At 43.6% G+C, this 18,115-nt stretch overlaps 1 protein-coding gene and 1 long non-coding RNA gene across 2 annotated transcripts in view; one reads left to right on the forward strand and one right to left on the reverse strand.

Annotated features, from left to right (window-relative positions):
• Positions 1-1,011: 1,011 nt before the first annotated feature.
• LOC110192596 (uncharacterized) lies at positions 1,012-7,315 on the reverse strand. The gene is made up of 2 exons (XR_002320201.2): positions 7,095-7,315; positions 1,012-1,928 (listed from the first exon to the last, which is right to left on the reverse strand). It is a non-coding gene; the product is annotated as an uncharacterized LOC110192596 (long non-coding RNA).
• Positions 7,316-7,485: 170 nt separating this feature from the next.
• The window catches only part of CAT (catalase), a 28,244-nt gene continuing 17,614 nt past the window's right edge, over positions 7,486-18,115 (forward strand). The window contains exons 1-2 of the mRNA XM_020963898.2: positions 7,486-7,651; positions 17,869-18,040. Of these exons, the coding sequence (XP_020819557.1) occupies positions 7,586-7,651; positions 17,869-18,040 (238 nt within the window). The 5' untranslated portion in view covers positions 7,486-7,585. The remainder of the gene's footprint in view (positions 7,652-17,868; positions 18,041-18,115) is intronic.

Below are 18,115 nucleotides of genomic sequence, written 5' to 3' on the forward strand. Positions count from 1 at the left end.
TCCCCAACTAATGGCACCTTAATCTCTTCTCCCCCCCCCCAGGGCCCCCTTGCCCAAAATCATATAATGAACATTGCTTGTCATCCATCAAAAGTCAACAGCTGTGAAACCTTCCTAGAGTGCACCATTTCATTTTTAATTTGTGTACAACTATTCTAAGCTCGCCCTACTCCACACCTACTTAATTTCTGAGGGACTTTGTGAAAAGAATTACATTAAAATATGCATGCCATTTTCAAAAGCCTAGAGAGAAGGTGGATGGAGAGTGTGAACAAATAAAAAATTCACCTAGTTTTTTGTGCCTTCCCATTCTGCTTTGGGTCATCTGCCAAAAGAAATAAAACTGGTTCCATCATTCTTTTCTGTCAGAAACTGATGACAGAAAAACTCCTTTACAAAGAGGGGCAGCTAGGCACCCTACCTACACACTCCTGGATGTCTTTAACACACCATATTTCACAGTATGAAGTTTTGTTTTCAGTCAAAAGATAATTGGATTGATATCATTGGTTTTTGTTCTAGTACTTTATATTTTATTGTACTCTATACATTTACAGTATGCTCTTATTGATAATCTAACAATAAGAACTGCTGCTGAGTTCATGAGGCCTGGGGCAATTTTCCTCTCTTACTCCACTAAAGGGAAAAACAATCCTTAGGGGAAAATGTTTATCTCCAAATACTTTCAAGAGGAGAAAGAAGCAGATGAATGAATTGGGTATGCAACTAACAAAAACTAGAAAATCAAAATTAAAACCCTCAATTAAACTCCACTCATTGGACCCATGCATATGGTGGCCAGACTGAGTTCATTCCTGAGGGATTTGAGTTACCTAGAAAGGTTAGAGTCCTTTCCACCCCCCCTCCCCCATGTTGTTCATTGATTGATCTTCATTTTCCAAGCTCCAGCCTCACAGCCTTTGGAGAAAATTGTCCAAGGCTCACATTTTGCCTCAGGTCTAGGGTTTCCCCAAAGTGAGAAGTATGAAGGTACTCCATGCCCAATATGAATCATGTAGGAGACACACATTTATTTCCTGCACACAAAAGAAATGCCAAACACAAAATACTCACAAGCATTGCATTGATAGAAAGACAAAAATAGGATTCAGTAACTTAACTTACAACAGTATAGAATAGCAATCTTCTAGGAAGCTGATACATTAAACATCATCAGAACATAAAACAGTTTGTGTGGCTGCTGAAAAGGCATTTTATATTTCATTTTGACTCTGTACTCTCCTCCTGATTCTGATGAGTCAGCTCTGACTAAAGGACTCAGGACTGTTGAAACTTTTGAACTCACAAGGTGGCCTCTAAGCCCAAACTCACATGAATGGGATCAATACTGATTCACCTAATGTCAGGAAAGAGCAGAGTAGAGGCAGCCCTGGAACTAGGATCAGGCTTACCTAATCAAGACGTGGACTTTAGCTACCATGCATGACCAATCACCCTTTCTGCTGAGGTGGGAGGAGGGGCAGCTTCTCCTCTGCCCCCCCTTCCCCACCCAACACCCTTTCACGGGAGGGCATAGAGAAGAAGAGGCCGCTGGAAGTCATCTGTTTTAACTGACTTTGTGCCTTGTGCTGCTATCATGGGGTTAGAGGGAGAGGGTTTGCTTCTTCATACCAGCGCCAGATCCTTCCAGCAAGGAGCCATCACCAAATGGCTGGGTTTGCCATCTCTAAAGAACCAAGCATCGTTTGGAGATCTCTGGGAGAAAAGAGACATAAGGAGAGCTTTCATGAACTTTTTTCCCTCTTAGGGCCATGTGGGCAGGCCAGGTTTGAGCAAAGCACATGGTTTTCAGGCTGCTTCTGAGACTCAGGCTGTTTACAGCACTGCTTCCATGGTGGTGCTTGGGCTGCTGAGAATTGGAAGCAATGGTAGACGAGCCGTCCAAGACATCTTTCTTTCTCTCCGCACTGCGGACGAAGCAATCACCCAATTAGTCACCCAATTCCTCCACATTTTTGCCTCTCTCTCCAGGGGGAAAGAGTTAGAAGCAACAGAACAACAGACCTAGAATGTTCATCCTGGCTTGGCCAGTTACTGCCTGTGTGACCTCAAGCAAGGAACTTAACACTCTGGGCCTCAGTTTCCTTTTTCAAATGAGAGGATTGGATTAGATGACCTCCAAGTTTTCATCTAGCTCCAAGTTCATAGTCCTATTATTTGATGAGCTTAAAATATCTATTTAACTCCCAAGATCTGACCTACTATGATAGTCATGATGTAGCATTCAAAGTTACTACAGATACATTTTAAATCTTACAAATGTATATATATACATATATACACATACATATATATACACATACATATATATATATATATGACAAATATTTCAATAGACATTACTTTGTTTCAGAGGGGGGGAAAAGGACATTTTAGGAGTGTGTGATATTTGTCTGTCTTGCTATTTACAGTCTTTTTTAGTAAAATCTTTTGAATATATCTTGGTTTGAAAAAGATAAGATGGGGCAGCTAGGTGGTGCAGTGGATACAGCACCAGTCCTGGAGTCAGGAGGACCCGAGTTCAAATCTGGTCTCCAACCAGACACTTGACACTTACTAGCTGTGTGATCCTGGCAAGTCACTTAACTCCAATTGCCTCACCAGAAGAAAGCAGGATCCCACGTTTTTTGCAGCCGTGTTCTATTTTTATAGTGCAGGCATGAATTTTTTTTTATCTCAACACCACAATTATACTTCCTATTCTAGCCTTGCTAAAAGCAACAGACATACTTCTATGCATGAAGCGAATGTAGATTCAGTAGCATTCAGGTGCAAACACCCTAAAGCATTCAGAGGCACAGGATATGGTGACACCTGAAAGCAGCAGCTGTTTCTTTTCTTGGTCAGAAGCACAGAAATAGCTTTCAGGGCTCTAAACCAGCAGTGATAGTACGAGGTTAAAAAGAGAGAGAGAACACCAAGTTCATATGGAGAAAAAAGAGTATCTCGTGTCTTTAGTTTGGGATTTTTAAAAATTTACTCAAGTGATTATTGACTTTAGTTACTGATGGAATCATTAGACTGAGTTCAGGTCAGCTCATGGATCCGTTGACCAAATGAATGCCAATGGTTAAGATGGGAAGTGATTATCTTTCTGTACCCTTAATTCTGAGTTGAGGGGTCATGGATAAAGAGCTGATACACACTAACTAGATGACCCTGGGCAAGTCACTTAACTCTTAGTGGCCCAGGCCACTACAGGACCACAGGTTGTAAAGCAGATCCTCATCCCTATGGGGAGAGGAAATTCCTCTCAGGGGCTCCTTCCACTGGTGAAATTACAGGCCCACTTTCAAAGATCCTTATATTACTTTTTTGTGTGTGTGTGAGGCAATTGGGGTTACGTGACTTGCCCAGGGTCACACAGCTAGTAAGTGTTGTGTCTGAGGCTGGATTTGAACTCAGGTCCTCCTGACTCCAAGGCCAGGTCTCTATTCACTGCGCCACCTAGCTGCCTCTATGTTACTTTTATTAAAGCAAGACAACAATAAACTAAAATCTCCACAACTGTATATATACTGAGTACCCACGATATCTGATACAAGTGTAAGCAATCTTATACGACTCAAAACTGAGTAATTTGTATATGCATGTATAAGATGTATGACTGATTTTTATACCCAAATAGTATACATATACACTATTTATATCATACGTATATATGTATATTTTGTGTATATATACATATACACACACATATGTATATAGAGGATGGGGAGAGAAAAGGAAGAAGGTAATTGTTTTTTGAATGTAGTACTGTTTTTATACATTTAAATACTTATTAAATACATTTATTTAAATATGTATGTATGTATGTATGTATACACACATGTGTATGTATATATATATATATTTATTTATATGTATATAAACTAATGTCAAAGTTAATCTTCCAACAAGGTGTCTTTCACAGGTATGTTAAGATCATACAAGAGTCTCTGATTGATGCAACTACATACTTGTTTCAATGATTCTCTGGCTATTAGTATCAAAAAGGCGGCATGACACAGGCAGAAGTATGTTTGTCTCAAGCGTTCACCACTAAGACAAGATATACAAAAATACAAATGGAAGAGAAATTTCCTGATGGTGAGGTTATTCTGGTGCTCCTGTTTGCAAATGACTTAGGGTTGAATCAAGCTCCAGAATAGTATGGAGGATTCTTTAAAAGATTTTGAACTACTCAAAAGAGTTCAGCCTAACAATGCACACAAGAAAAACCAAGTGGATGATGAATGCTTACTTCCCAGATTATGCTGTTTAGTAGTATGGGTAACTCATGATACAATGTATATCCATGTAGAGTTAATACATATGCCTTGGACAGGCACTGACAATGGAAAATAAGCTTGTCCTTGAAATGGAAGAAAAGAATGGACTTGATGACATTTGGGAAACTGCCCAGTGCCTTTGATGATCCCCAGCTGTTTTCTAAAACAAAGGCCAATTTTTAAAAACGCTATATTCTTATGGTGTTATCATATGAAATCCCCAGAATGCTACAATCTCAGAAGCGTCACAAATTCTGGGTGACCTAAGATGGATGTAAGTAAGCTGGAGAATAACCAATGTGTATTTGTTTATAAGAGAGTTTTTGTTTTCGTTTTGCTGGAAAGGATATTAATCCAGGCAATGTCTGATCAGAAAAGGTAGTGATGTAATCACATAGTAAGAAAGTGGGAGAACGGATGAACAGCTTTTGTACTGCCCTGTTACCCACAGAACATTAAAAGACCAAGAAGGAAGACCTTTAGTGTATTGGGTAGACCATCTACGATAGACTTATTGGATGGCACGTACGAAAATCCCTCAGTAGGAGAAGGCAGGCATAAATTCTGATATATACCACAGGCCTCAAAATCAAATAGAAAAGGGATGTCTGCAGGTCACATACTGATTTAGAAAAATCACAAATTAACACAATCTATGTTGCACTATAGGGCAGCTAGGTGGGTAGAGTATTCAGTCAGGAGTCAGGAAGACTCATCTTTCTGAGCTCAAATCTGGCCTCCGACTCTTCCTAGCTGTGTGACTCTGAGCAAGTCACTTAACTCTATTTGCTTCAGTTTACTCATCTGTAAAACGAGCTAGAGAAGGAAATGGCAAACCACCCCTTGTATCCGCCAAGAAAACCCCAAACGGGGTCATGGAGAATTGGACATGACAGAAAACAACTGAACAACAACACATGTTGTACTAAGGCAGCTAGGTAGCTGAACATCTCTGCTTAGCATTTCTTCCTGCTATAACCCATGAAACTTTATCAGCACCATTATGAAATTCTGTGCGTGTGTGTGTGTGTGTGAGTGAGAGAGAGAGAGAGAGAGAGAGAGAGAGAGAGAGAGAGAGAGAGAGAGAGACAGAGAGACAGAGAGAGAGAGAGAGAGAGACCTTTGTACTCTCCTCTGTATTTGTATGCTTTCCTCACTTGCTGAGTTAGAAGACTTTCAGTATTTAATCCATTTCTGAATTGCTGAAGCTTTGTTTTCATTCTAAGGGAATAGGAGTGGTTCTAATTAATAGGAATTATCAAGAACATGCAAAACAACTTGCAGATAATCAGAAGCATATGTTTATCTTGACTTGGGTATCACACCAGCTTCATTTCTTTTAAAATTTCAGTCATGATGTGCTGCCTGACCTTTGGTACAATATGCAGAAAGCTTAACACTGTGCATGTAAGGGCAAAGTAATGCTAGTCAAGGGGAGGAGGGCTGATTGCTCTTCTTGGCTGAACATTCAGGCTGATAGACTTTTTTTTTTCCCAGCAAATTGTCTGATTTTTTTTTTTTAATCCCAGTTAACTGTGTCTTGGTGCCATGTAGATCCAGGTGCAGGAAAAGCAATTCTCGGGTGCTGAGTCTACATTTAAAACAACTCGATTTACAAAAACTCACCTTCAACACTTCTATGGATCCAAGTTGTGAGTAATTTGGTATTTGCTCCGGTGATGTAGATCGGAGGCACCAAACTCATGGCCTACTACTAGCATGTGGGACCCCAACACTCCCAAATAAATCAACTAGATTAAAATGGGAAAATAAAAAAAAATACAGTACGTTTGGTGGTGGTGTTCAGTTGTTTTCAGCCCTGTCTGACTCTGGGTTGGTGCGAGAATCAAGTGAGAAAAGGTACCGGAAGGGCCCAGGAAACGTTAAGGCACTACCTACAGTCTGTACAAGCAAGCTCTCATGCTACGTAAAGAGGACAGGGGTGAGGTGGAAGGTAGACAGGAGATGACTTCTTCAGGTGCCCCACACCTGAGCTGTCTCAGGGAGCTTGAGAGAACCTTCTTTCTACGAGACAAGAAAGGAAGACCAGGCAACTAGCCCGCCTAGGTTAGGTATGCAGGGAAAGGGTGGGCAGGCAGATGGGTTCTGGGATGCCTGGCACTCTCCCATTTGGAGGTGAGTGGGGCCGCCTGAAGGTGCTGGATAAAATAGGTCATCCCGACATGTCAAAAACGGCCACTGGGCTTGCCTTCTTCCCTCCCCATCCTCTCCTGCCAGCCCCCTCCCCACTCCCACCTCCTTCCTGCCTCTGATCCTCCCCAGTGCTCTTTCTGCCGGACAGCACTGGCTCCAGAGACAGAGGACCTGGGTTCAAATCCTGCCTCTGATCCTTCCCCCTTGCAAACTGTTTTTTGCAGTTTTTCTTGAGTGTTACTGTGAATTAGAACCATTCCTATTCGTTTGGTTCCAAGACAAAATTTCGGAGTTTTAGAAGCATTAAATACTAAAATACCTCACCCTTGGGTGCCTTTGGGCTAGTCGATTCACCTGTGAGCCTCAGTTTCCCCATCTGCAAAATGAGGACGGCCTACATGGCCTCTGATGTCCCCTCTCCCTCCGGTGCCAAGATCCTAATTTCCTTCAACCCTCTCCCCAAATCTGGTTCCTCTTCTTCCTCCAGCCCCCTTTAGGGTGCTCCCCTGTCCCGTTTAGGGCAGTGTCTGGCAAACAGCAGAGGCAGCCAGGTGGCACAGTGGATAGAACGCTGCAGTCAGGAAGACCAGAGTTCAAATCCAGCCTCAAACACTCACTAGCTGCGTGACCCTAGGCAAGTCACTTTACCTCTGTTTGCCTTCATCCACTGGAGAAGGAAATGGCAAACCTCTCCAGTGTCCCTGCCAAGAAAACCCTGTACAGGGTCGCGAAGCGTCAGGCACCACTGAAAAGACCACCATCGGCACCCAGCAGGCGCTTCATTAAGTGCTGGTTGACTTGACTTGACCGTTCGCCCTCTTCCTCCCCTCCCCCTCGGGAGCTCCTCCCAGGAGCTCCTCCCAGGAGCTCCCCTCCCGCACTGCCCGCAGATGGAGTTCCCGCCCCCTCCCTCACAATGGTGTCCCTCGGACCAAGCCAGAGCGAGAGCCCGCCGTCCAATCCGAGGGCCGCACGGCCGAGGGGCGGGCGCTGATTGGTGGAGCGTGACGACGCCTCCTCCAGCTGCGGGTGAGTATGGGGGCCAGCCAGGCTGCGAGGCAGAGCGCCCAGTACCGCCGCCCAGCTCGCACCGTCTTTGCGTCTTTGCCTTTGCTGCCCGCTGCACCGGCTCCCTCACCATGGCGGACGACCGAGACAAAGCCAGCGACCAGATGAAGTACTGGAAGGAGCAGCGGGGCTCGCAGGTGCCTACACCCCGCGGGCTCGGGCGGATCCTCCGACGGGGTCCGAGGGTGCAGGGAGCGAGGCGGCCGGCAGTTAACGGCCCCGTGCTCTGGCGCCTGGAGGAAAGATCCGATGACCCCGGGGGCGGGGGGGAAGAGTCCAATACAGCTGGAGGAGGGGGGAATCCATGATCTCGGCCTTCCAAAGCAATTTTCCAGTGACCATGGGGCGGGGCGGGGCCTGCAGGCCAGTAGCCTTCCAGAGGAAGGTTCTCGTGGCCTCTGACCGGGGGTGGAATATCAGTTTGGGGACCCCATTGCAAAGGAAAGTTCTAATGCCCGTTAACCGAGGGGTGTGTGAGGGAAGTCAATTTCAGGATCTCCAGGGTCCAAAGGAAGGTTCCAATGCCCGTTAACTTTGGGGCGTAGAATGTCCACGCGGAGAGTGAAGGGGTGTCAGATAGGAAAGGGTGGGACCTAGGAATCTTGGCAGAAACATCCGTATATTGCTAACCAACGAGAGGGCTGGGTTGACTTAGCCCCGAGTGTATCGAGGGGTTGCCAACTGGTACAGAGGTCGCAGCTTTGGGGGTAGGAGGAGGCAACCCAGGGAAGCAAGTGAAACTGTCAGAAAGTAGAGCCGCGGAAAGCCCTCCATTAGTGGAAGGTGCAGAGAGGCTGATTTCCACTCCATTTGGAAATTTTGAAACTCTGTGCAGACTCTCTTCGGTACTTAGGCTGCCTCTTTCCATTCAGCGTGGTGGTGGGGAGGGGGGGGGCGTGAGACCTGTGAGTGATGAAAACTGTCCAGCTGTGGAATGGGCAGCATGAAGAGAGTAGCTCACTGAGGTACAGCTAGAAGAAACTTGGGGTGGGAGGGGGGAGTCCAGCCAGGCACCTGAGACCCCCAGGGGATTAAGTGACTTGTTCAAGGTCAGACTGTAATCGTCAGGCAGGTTTTGAGCCCAAGAACTGTGGATCCAGAGTCTGTGCTCTTTCCCTATAGAGCCATCTGTGGGGTCCGTGAATGTGATTCTTGGTCAGGAAAGAGCTAAATTACAGATGGTCTCTGGGGTTCCCTCTGACCTTGAGATTCTGTATGTATTCAGATAAATGTACTCTGGGCCCTTTGTCATTAAGACTATTTCAACGTTTATCTAGTTTACTCTTCTCTCCTCCACTCCTCTCTTCTTTCTCTCTCCCCATTTGTGAAAAAGGCTTAGCCTGGCATCTAGTAGGCACCTAGTAAATGCTTGTTGACTGACTGATGAAAAGTCTAATCATTTCTCTGCTTGGTGTAAGTAAGCCATACTCAGCTGTCTGACCTTGGGTGGTTAGACCTCCTAGTGATGTCACTTGAGAGGAAGGACACAGGGGAGGCAACAAAACTTGAAGGAGAGAACTAAGAGCCCGAGAAGCTGAGGGGGAATCCTAGGTGGGCTCTGTCCCCAAAATGAGAGGTAGGCCTGCACCCTGGCTAAGGGCCCCCTCCTGAGGGTGCGCTCCCAGATTCCCCACCAGCCTCTTTTGGAGGCAACATTACCAGCATGGCCTGCCAGTTGCTGGGATTTCAGCCTTCTCTTAAACCTAACACAGAATCTGGCCATCTTTCAGCAGGTCCTCAGGCTTTATTTTTTAATTTGAATCAGTACATTTAGTTGATAGCTTTTCTTTTGACATCGAAGTCATCTTTGTCTTCCCTCCCCCCCTCCTCTTCCTCCAGCTCTTATTACAAGGAAAGTCAATTAGGCAGAAAGCACTTGGCCCATTGACTGGGCCTGGAAAGGAGAGCAGTAAAAGTGCCGTCCCCTGGTGCTCTCGGGGGCCCGGATCTTAGAGCATAGCTTCCTTTTTGTCTTTGCGTGATTTGTGTGATTTTAGCTGTTGTGTGTACTGTTCTGATTCTGCTAGTCTCCCTCAGTCTCAGCTCATGTGTGTCTTCCCATGATTCAACCTTCACGTTTGTTATTTTGTTATTTTGTACAGCGAAAAAATATTCCGTTACAACTGCATGCCAAAATTTGTTCAGCCACTCGCCTGTCGATGGACATCCGCTTTGGTTGCTGTTGTTTGATACCGTGGAAAGTGTTGTTATGAATATTTTCTTATCTATAGAGCTTTTCTTTCTGTTTGACCTCACTGGGGCATATGCCTAATCATGAGATTGGTGGGTCAAAGATTGTGGACAGCTTAGTGACTATTCCCAATAATTCCCAAGCTTTTCCAGAATGGTTCACTTGCAGTGTAGACATGTGCCCGTCTTCCCAAGCTCCACCGACTTCAACTGCCTCCCTCTTTTATCGTCTTTGTCAATTTGTTAAGTAGAAGCAGATGGAAAACTTAAAGTTGTCTAAATTGGCATTTTTAGTGACTAGGGATTTGGAGCCTTTTTCCATATGGATATTATATAATTTTAAGGGGTATCTGTAAAAGGAAGGGGATTGACTAGATCAGCTTTTCTCAAACTGCTGCAAAGAATTCTAAAATACCCCCAGGTTTTGTTTTGGTTTTAATGAACCTTATGTTGTCAATAAGCATTAAAAGTAACAGTGTGAGAGGATTTGACTACCTGGGTCTGCTGAAGGTTTGTTTAAACTGAAGGGTGCTACCCCAGTAGACCCCTGTGAGAGCCCCTGGACTGTGATCTCCTCTGCCACTCAGTCCTGTCAGGCTGCGACCTGAGAGGTCTCCGGCTCCCCCATTTTACAGAAGGAGAAGCTGAGGCCCAGAGAGGCCAAGCAGTAACTTGCCCAAGGTTCCCAGGCCCCAGTTCTCGTGATTCTCTGCCAGCTCTTACTCCATTGCTCCACACTTTGTGGCCCTGGTTTGCTGGGCCTCTGAATTAGCCAGATAAATAAGGTGTGCTCCATACACCTGCCTTGGCAAGCCTCTCTGAATGTGGAACCAGGGTGTGAGCTCAACTGGAAAGCAGTTTTATTGAGCGTCTAACTCATGAACAGATTCTGCTGTCGTCAGGAGAACAGGGCACTATATCAAATCCAGTGAGCTGCTGTTAAACTAATGATAAAGAGATATACAGCTTACATTTTCAGGTATTCTGTAGCTATTTTCTCTTTATTCATCTTTGTATCCCCTACCACAGTGGTGTCAAATGCAAATAAAATGGGGCCACAAAACCATATACTGGGATCCCTGCAGGCGTGTATTAACTTAGGAAGCCTCATATTAACTGTATGTCCTATTGTATTTTTGTTTATTTTGTCAACTGTTTCCCAATTATGTTTTTATAAGTGAGAAGGCAGTAGGTGGTACAGTAGGTAGAGCACGGACCTAGAAGTCAGGAGGACCTGAATTCAAATGTGGCCTCAGATACATACTAGCGGTGTGACCTTGGACAAGTAACGTAACCATGATTGCTTCCCCAAAAAAGTAGTTTTTATTGATGTTTCCATAATTATCCCATGTGTCACTCCTTCTGCCCCTCCCAGAGAGCCATCATATATAACAAATACTGTTTTTTAGAGAAGGAAAAGAAATGTCAGTTGATCAATACGTTGAAAAAGTCTGAAAACATGTATGATGTGCAGTGCTGGTGGAGCTCCCACCTCCACGAAAGGGCGGTTTGGGGAGTCTCCTCACATCTCTCCACCTGAGTCCTGCCGATCTTTATAGTTTTGTTACATTCACTTGTGGTTTTTTGGTGTGTAGTTCTTTCCATTTACATCGTTGCAATTATTGTCTGTTGTCTTTGGTTCTGCTGAATTCGCTCTGCGTCAGTTCATAGAGATCTTTTCATGCTTCTCGGTGTTCATCATACACATTATTTATATAGCACCATCGTATTCCATTACATTCATGTACCACAGTTTATTTAGCCATTCCCCAACTGATGGGCATCTACTTTGTTTCCAGTTCTTAGCCATCACAAAAAAGTGCTGCTATAAATATTCTGGAGTACATGGGGACTTTTCTTATTATTAATGGCTTCTTTGGGGAGTCTCTGGGTCAAAGGATAGGAACAGTTTAGTAACTTCATTTGCATAATTCCAAATTGCTTTTCAAAATGGCTGTACTGTTTCCCAGCTCCACCAATAATGCATAAGTGTGCCTATCATTCCACAACCTCTCATCATTGATTAGTGCCATTTTTTTTTGCTAATCTTTGCCAATTTGCAGGGTGTGAGGTGATTTGTATTTCTTTTATTATTAGTGATTTGGAGTATTTTTGTTGACAGTGGTTATGAATACTTTTCAATTCTTTAGAGAACTGTTTGTTCATGCATGTTGACCACTTATCTATTCCCAATTACATTTGAATCTGGTTTAGGGGCATTCTGGAATGTTGTTACAGGCCTTGGGTGTGTTTGACACCTCTGCCCTTTCAACACCTACCAGAGAGTGCACAGTATACCTTGCCTAATACTTGTGGAACTGAGGCTGCATTTCCAGTTTCTTTAGATAAAAACAGAATGAGAACTTTGGCTATTTCTTACTACTTAGCATTAAATTGAATTCGTAATAGCATCAGCTGACTGTTTATCTGGTTAGTTGGGATCTCACTCCTGGCCTCATAAGTGAGCTGCTTTGTTGAAATGTGTTAAGACTTTTGTGCCTTAGCCTGTATCTTGTCTTTTCAGTGAATCTTCATGCTGACCCACTGACATTAAATATTGTATTTAGCAACTGGGAATGACATTAGGGCCATACTTAGAGTTGTTTAAAAGATTCTTTTTCTTATCTTTCTTACATCTTGCTAATAGAGGAGACAGAAATATAAAGTAGCTTCCCATGTATCTGGTATCAGGAGCTGGTATCAGAGGTGGAATGATAAAGGCCTGATTCTCTGCCTTGAAACAAATCTTAGGTCACGGATGGGGACCCTGCAGCCTCAAGACCATATGTGGCCCTCTAGCACCTGACACGTTCCACAAGCTTTGCCCACATTTGAAAGTGGTGGTTAACTTAAAAAAAAATTACAATGAAAAATTTACCGCTTCCTATATTTTTACCTTGTTTCAGGTGACATGGCAGCTGGTGTTTTTTCTCAATAGAATAAAGATACTGCTTAATTTGTGATAATGCAGTTCTGTCCACTTTACTGATTTTGGAAGCCTTTTCTTCTTCTTCCTCTTCCTTCCTTTATTTGAAAGCATAGATCAGTTTTCATGGCTGCTATGTATACTGTACCGAGTAGGTATTGAATATACTCTGAGTATAGCATTTGGGGAGGATGAAACCTCTGATTTTATCGGTAGAAAGAAATCCCATCGAATAAATACCCTCAACCAACATAGGTTGGCATCTTTGATGTCACTTAAAGTCCTAGGTATTTGTGGTTGTTGAGATTCGTGTGTGTGTGTGTGTGTGTGTGTGTGTGTGTGTGTGTGTGTGTTTGTCTACCTCTGTCTCTGTCTCTCTACCCTAGGCTGGAAGTGCAGCCACAGCTAACAGACCCATTCCAATGCTGATTGCTCACTTTCTAACCTGGGCTGGCTCACTTCTTCCTTAGCCTGGTGTCTGCCTCCTCCTGAGAGCTGGACATATTGGGAATGGACTTAGTGTGGACAGCCAGTAGGCTTAGGCCACTGCAGTTCAGAACCCCTGAGCTCAAGCGATCCCTGCGCCTCAGCCTCCCCAGAAGTAGGATTACATGTTTTCCTTTGACCAATCGCTACCTCTCTCAAGGGTCCCCCCCCAAACCGTTCAAGTGTTTCATGACTGCTATACTGTAGTGTTGCTGACTCTCCCCAGACTTTGGGGTTATCACATAATCGATGTGCTTCTGAGCATGGTTGGCATCTTGTTACTCTTATTAGTGAGTTCTAGTTAGAAAGTTAGAAAGAACTGGCTTCCACTGGATGGCACCCGATTAGTTCTACAGCCTTGGCTCGAGAGTGTTTTCTGCCTCCTCTCTCTTCCTGGATAGCTTGCTTCCCTCTCGCCATAGTGCCATGTCTTGCTCTCATTGCCACTTTTCATCATCTGTCCCTCCGTGGTCCTTTTCTTTTTTCCCCCCTTACTTTACTTCTTCTGTCTCAGTTCTTGCACCACTGAATTTCTGACTCGGCTTCTCTAGCTGCCTTCAGTTAGCAGCAGCACTGCTTTCCATCTGATTATCAAAATGACCAGCCCTGGTGCGGTTACTGGTTTTTGGGCTGCCGCTTGGTTGCCAGAGCTGTTTTTTTTTTTGCATAAAAAAGCAAAAGACAAAGTCTCAGCATATTTTGGAGGGGAGAGTCCCTCATTTGGGATGGCTTAGGTGGCAGGATACATAGCATTTCCACTCCTTAGGTCACTGTATCTTTCGACTGCTGATCCATATGTATGAAAGGTGACTGTGACCTGTTCGTCAAAATAGAATTAGACAAGCAAGAAACAAATTTAGTGCATGATTTTGGAAGACTTTTGTAAACGAGTTCGGTCCAAAGAGATGGGCTTTTTAGTCACTTTCTTCACCTATTTCCAAATTGCTTTTGAGGCTGGTTAGTTCCGTCAACCCTACATTCATTTAGGTGCCTGTTTTTCCCCCTCTGCTCCCCTCCCCACCATGTCACTTGTTCCATTCTTTCATTTTTGCCAGTTTTTTAGGTATGAGGTAAAAACTCGCAGTTCTCTTGTTTTGTATTTTCTTGGTAGTGATTTGAAGCATTCTTTCATATGGCTCTTTAATAGTTTGCAATTTCTTAAAGCCAAAGCTCTGGCAGGGCTTACCAAGTTGGAAAGGCTTCAAGGACTGCCCAGGGGTAGACTTTCTGTTTATAGAGGACCAGCCTAGCTCAGTGTAGAGGCACCTCACTGGGCTGGCTGAAGGGGAGTGAATTTTGGGGGCCATAGCTGTCCAGCACTAGCTACCTGAGGTGATGTATGTAAAGTACTTTTTGCAAAACCTAAAATGTGATTTAAACATCGGCTATAATTATAATGATAATGATAACGACTAAATCATGGGGGGATTGTGATCTGTGTTGGTGAATGAAATAGAAACGCCAATGAAGTCATGGATCCTAATGATACAGAAGTATAAGGAAAGGCTTTTAAGTCAATTGTTTTAAAAAGATGATTCTTAACCATAAATCACAAATGTTTACATCTCTCCTCATCACAAATAAAGGGCAGCTAGATAGTGCAGTGCATGGAATGCCAAGACTGGAGTCAGGAAGAGCTGTGTTCAGTTCAGCCTCAGACACTTGACCCTGTTTGCCTCAGTTTCCTCATCTGTAAAATAAACTGGAGAAGGAGATAGCAAACCACTCCAGTATCTTTGCCAAGAAAACCTGGAAGGGGAGGTCACGAAGGGTTAGGCACAACTGAAATGACTGAACAACATCATAAATAAATTATAAATATGTATCTCCCTCATCATCGTAAGTAAATTATGAATATTTGCCACCAGAACTTCAAAAACATGGGCTCATGTTGCATCTTGCCTCATTTAAGGTAAACCTGAACAAGCCTTTGTTAAATAGGGACCTGAAAGTAGAGAGAGGTGGTCTCTGTAGCGTTGTTTTTAGTAGAACAAGGCAGCTGCCTGGAATACTTGTGGTTGTCTTGCCTAAAGGCAGAGAGAGAAGGTTCAGTGTCTTTTTAAAATCTCCTTCTAGTCCTCTGACCCAGTGATTAAATCATGCTAATCTAAGAGGGAATTGATTTATTCCTTCATAAAGAGGAGGTGATTCTCACTTCTGAGCACATTATACAGCAGTCCCTTTAGCCCGAGGGTTGTGGTGTGCCCAGGGTCTGCTCTATCTTTCTGAATGATCTGCAGCAGTAGGCTGTAATTGCTGGACAATGTGGACTCTTTCAGATCCTTACCCACGGACTCTTGGGTCTCATGTTCATGTTTGGACAGTAAAGGGCCATCCTTTAGCTCCGCTGCTCCCTCAGGGAGCTTGACTTTTGCTTGACTTTCGCACTTTGAAGGCTGAGGAAGTATAGAGCTATGGGTTTGTGTGACCCAAAGGTGCCATAAGGTAGACTATAATGGCAGGACCCATATTTACAAGAATTTGTAGTCTTGACTAGAATCAGATATGGGAAGATCTGAGTTCAGTGCTATTAATTTCTTTTATTCCTTCTCTCTATATGTATTTTAAATTTTATTGATATCTTTTGGGTTTTACACCACAGATTTCCTGATATCTCCCCTCTCTCTTCACAAGAAACAAAACCAAAAATCGTTAAAGCCAATTCCTGGGCAGCTAGGTGGTGTAATGGATAGAGCCCTGGGCCTGGAGTCAGGAAGATGAATCTTCCTGAATTCGAATCTGGCCTCAGACCCTCAGTAGCTGTGTGACCCCGGGCAGGTCCCGTCACCCTGTTTGCCTCCATTTCCTCATCTGTAAAATGAGCTGGAGAAGGACATGACAAACCGCTCCAGTGTCTTTGGCAAGAAGACCCAAATGGGGTCCCAAAGAGTCGCACACGACTGAAAAACGCCTGACCAACAAAGCCAAGCCTGACTGACACCTTACATAGCCAGCATTCGGTACCTGCAAGTCCTCCATCTCTCTCCAGGGAGGAGGGAGGGGGTATGTCGGTTGCATCAGCTGCCCCCTGGGCCAAAGCTGGTTACTGCTGTTCATTTCACCTTTTTTCTTAACCTCAGTATCATTTAGAAGAAAACTGAAGTTTCATTCTTTTTGAGTTACCTTCTTTCCAATCCCATTTCATTGTTTTAGCCACATTGTCCTTATTAAGACCACTAGAGGAGACCCATTGTCTTGGTTTGAAATCTCTTGTAATTCCCATAAGGATGCCTTTGTTTTCATGGCGGTTCAGCCTTTGTATCAAGAATCCGTGGCTGACATTCATCTTCTTATTTAATTTTTAAAAGTGATTTCCTGATTGTGCTTCTCTCTGGTCTCAGAATTACTTTGCACATTCGTGGGTTAAGCAGGGGCCTAGGTTCCTTTTGGCTCTGTTTACCTGATCAAGATTTGACAAGTTAAGCTCTCAGAGAGTGGGTCTGTCCTGCACAAATAATGGTCTCTTCTTTCCCTCTGGCTGGTTTGTTCTTTTAAGTTTTTTTTTCATGCTTAAAACTTTTTTCATGCTTAAAGGATTGAAATCCGCTGAAAGCAAAACCTTCAGGGAGGCTCCCTCTAGCTTTATTAGAAAACAGATTATCACAGTCCAAAAAAAGCTTGTTTGCAATTAGTGTAAAATGTCTCATTATGCTTTTTTGAGCATAAGATTATTACAGGAAGTATATTTAATTTGAAGAAAGTTAATAAATTACCAGGGCTCTTGTTTTTTTCGGACTCTAATACTAATCACAGTCATAAATCACCTGTATGACAAGTCTGAGTAAAGTGGTTGTTTTGAAATTTGCATTCTCCCTGATTATCACATTCCCGTCAAATCATCCTCTAATGTTTCATCAGATCTGGAGGAGATCCTGGATTCTGGACATCTAATAACAGCACCTACCTCCCAGGGTAGTTATGAAAATCAGATGAGATAATATTTATAAAATGCTTCTTAGCACGGTGCCTGGCACATAGCAGGCATGTAATAAATGCCCGTTTTCTTTCCCTTCCTTCACCTCATCCCCAGCCTTGTGACTATGGGAAAGGTACTGAATCTCTCAGCCTCTGATTTCTTTGACTATAAAATTCAGGTGTAGGTATTTATTATGGTATTTGTGTCAGGTGAGATAATGTATATATAAACTGCTTTATAAACTTAAAGCCCCATATGATTGTCAGTTCTTGACAGTAAAGGACTAGCATGTATTCATGGCTGATGTCATCAATCAACAGGCATTAAATAGCTACTGTGTATCAAACACTGGAGATACAAACACAAAGAATGACACAATCCCTACCTGCGGGAAGCTTCCATTTTAGCGGGTAGATGCTAAGGACGTAGATGAATATATTCAGAATAAATAATAACGAGATGAGATACCAAGTGGTTAAACACAAGGTAGTTTGGGAGGGAGGGCACCGTGACTTTGGATCAGCCTCCATGACCTCAGGTAGTGCTTGGGCTGAGTCTCCAAAGAAGGTTACTCGAGATCCTCTTTGCTCTGGGACAAGTGGCGTGACCACTGGGATGTGTGCCAAACATTTCTGAAATAAAGATGCACATTTTAGCAAGCGTCCTGAAAATCACAACTGAGCAGGATGTTAGGGATGATACATTTAATGGGTCAAGTGGAAAAAATTATGGGGAAATGACCACTGTGATCGTGGAAATTGGGGATGTATTGATATTAACCAATTAAATGTCGTTTTGAGTGAGGATGATTTTTCTATGTCCCTGTTTCTTTTTAGAAACCTGATTCTCTTACCACGGGAGCTGGTGTCCCTGTAGGAGATAAACTTAATATTATAACTGCTGGACCTCGGGGACCCCTTCTTGTTCAAGATGTGGTTTTCACTGATGAAATGGCTCACTTTGACCGGGAGAGAATTCCTGAGAGAGTTGTTCATGCCAAAGGAGCAGGTGAGATGTGCATTTTAGCTGGCATATAGTAATTATTTTACCCTACCCGGGTTGAGATGGCCATTCTCAAGCCTT

The sequence above is a fragment of the Phascolarctos cinereus genome, unplaced genomic scaffold (genome assembly GCF_003287225.1).
Source record: "Phascolarctos cinereus isolate Bilbo 61053 unplaced genomic scaffold, phaCin_HiC Scaffold_9;HRSCAF=440, whole genome shotgun sequence".
Taxonomy (NCBI): Eukaryota; Metazoa; Chordata; class Mammalia; order Diprotodontia; family Phascolarctidae; genus Phascolarctos; species Phascolarctos cinereus.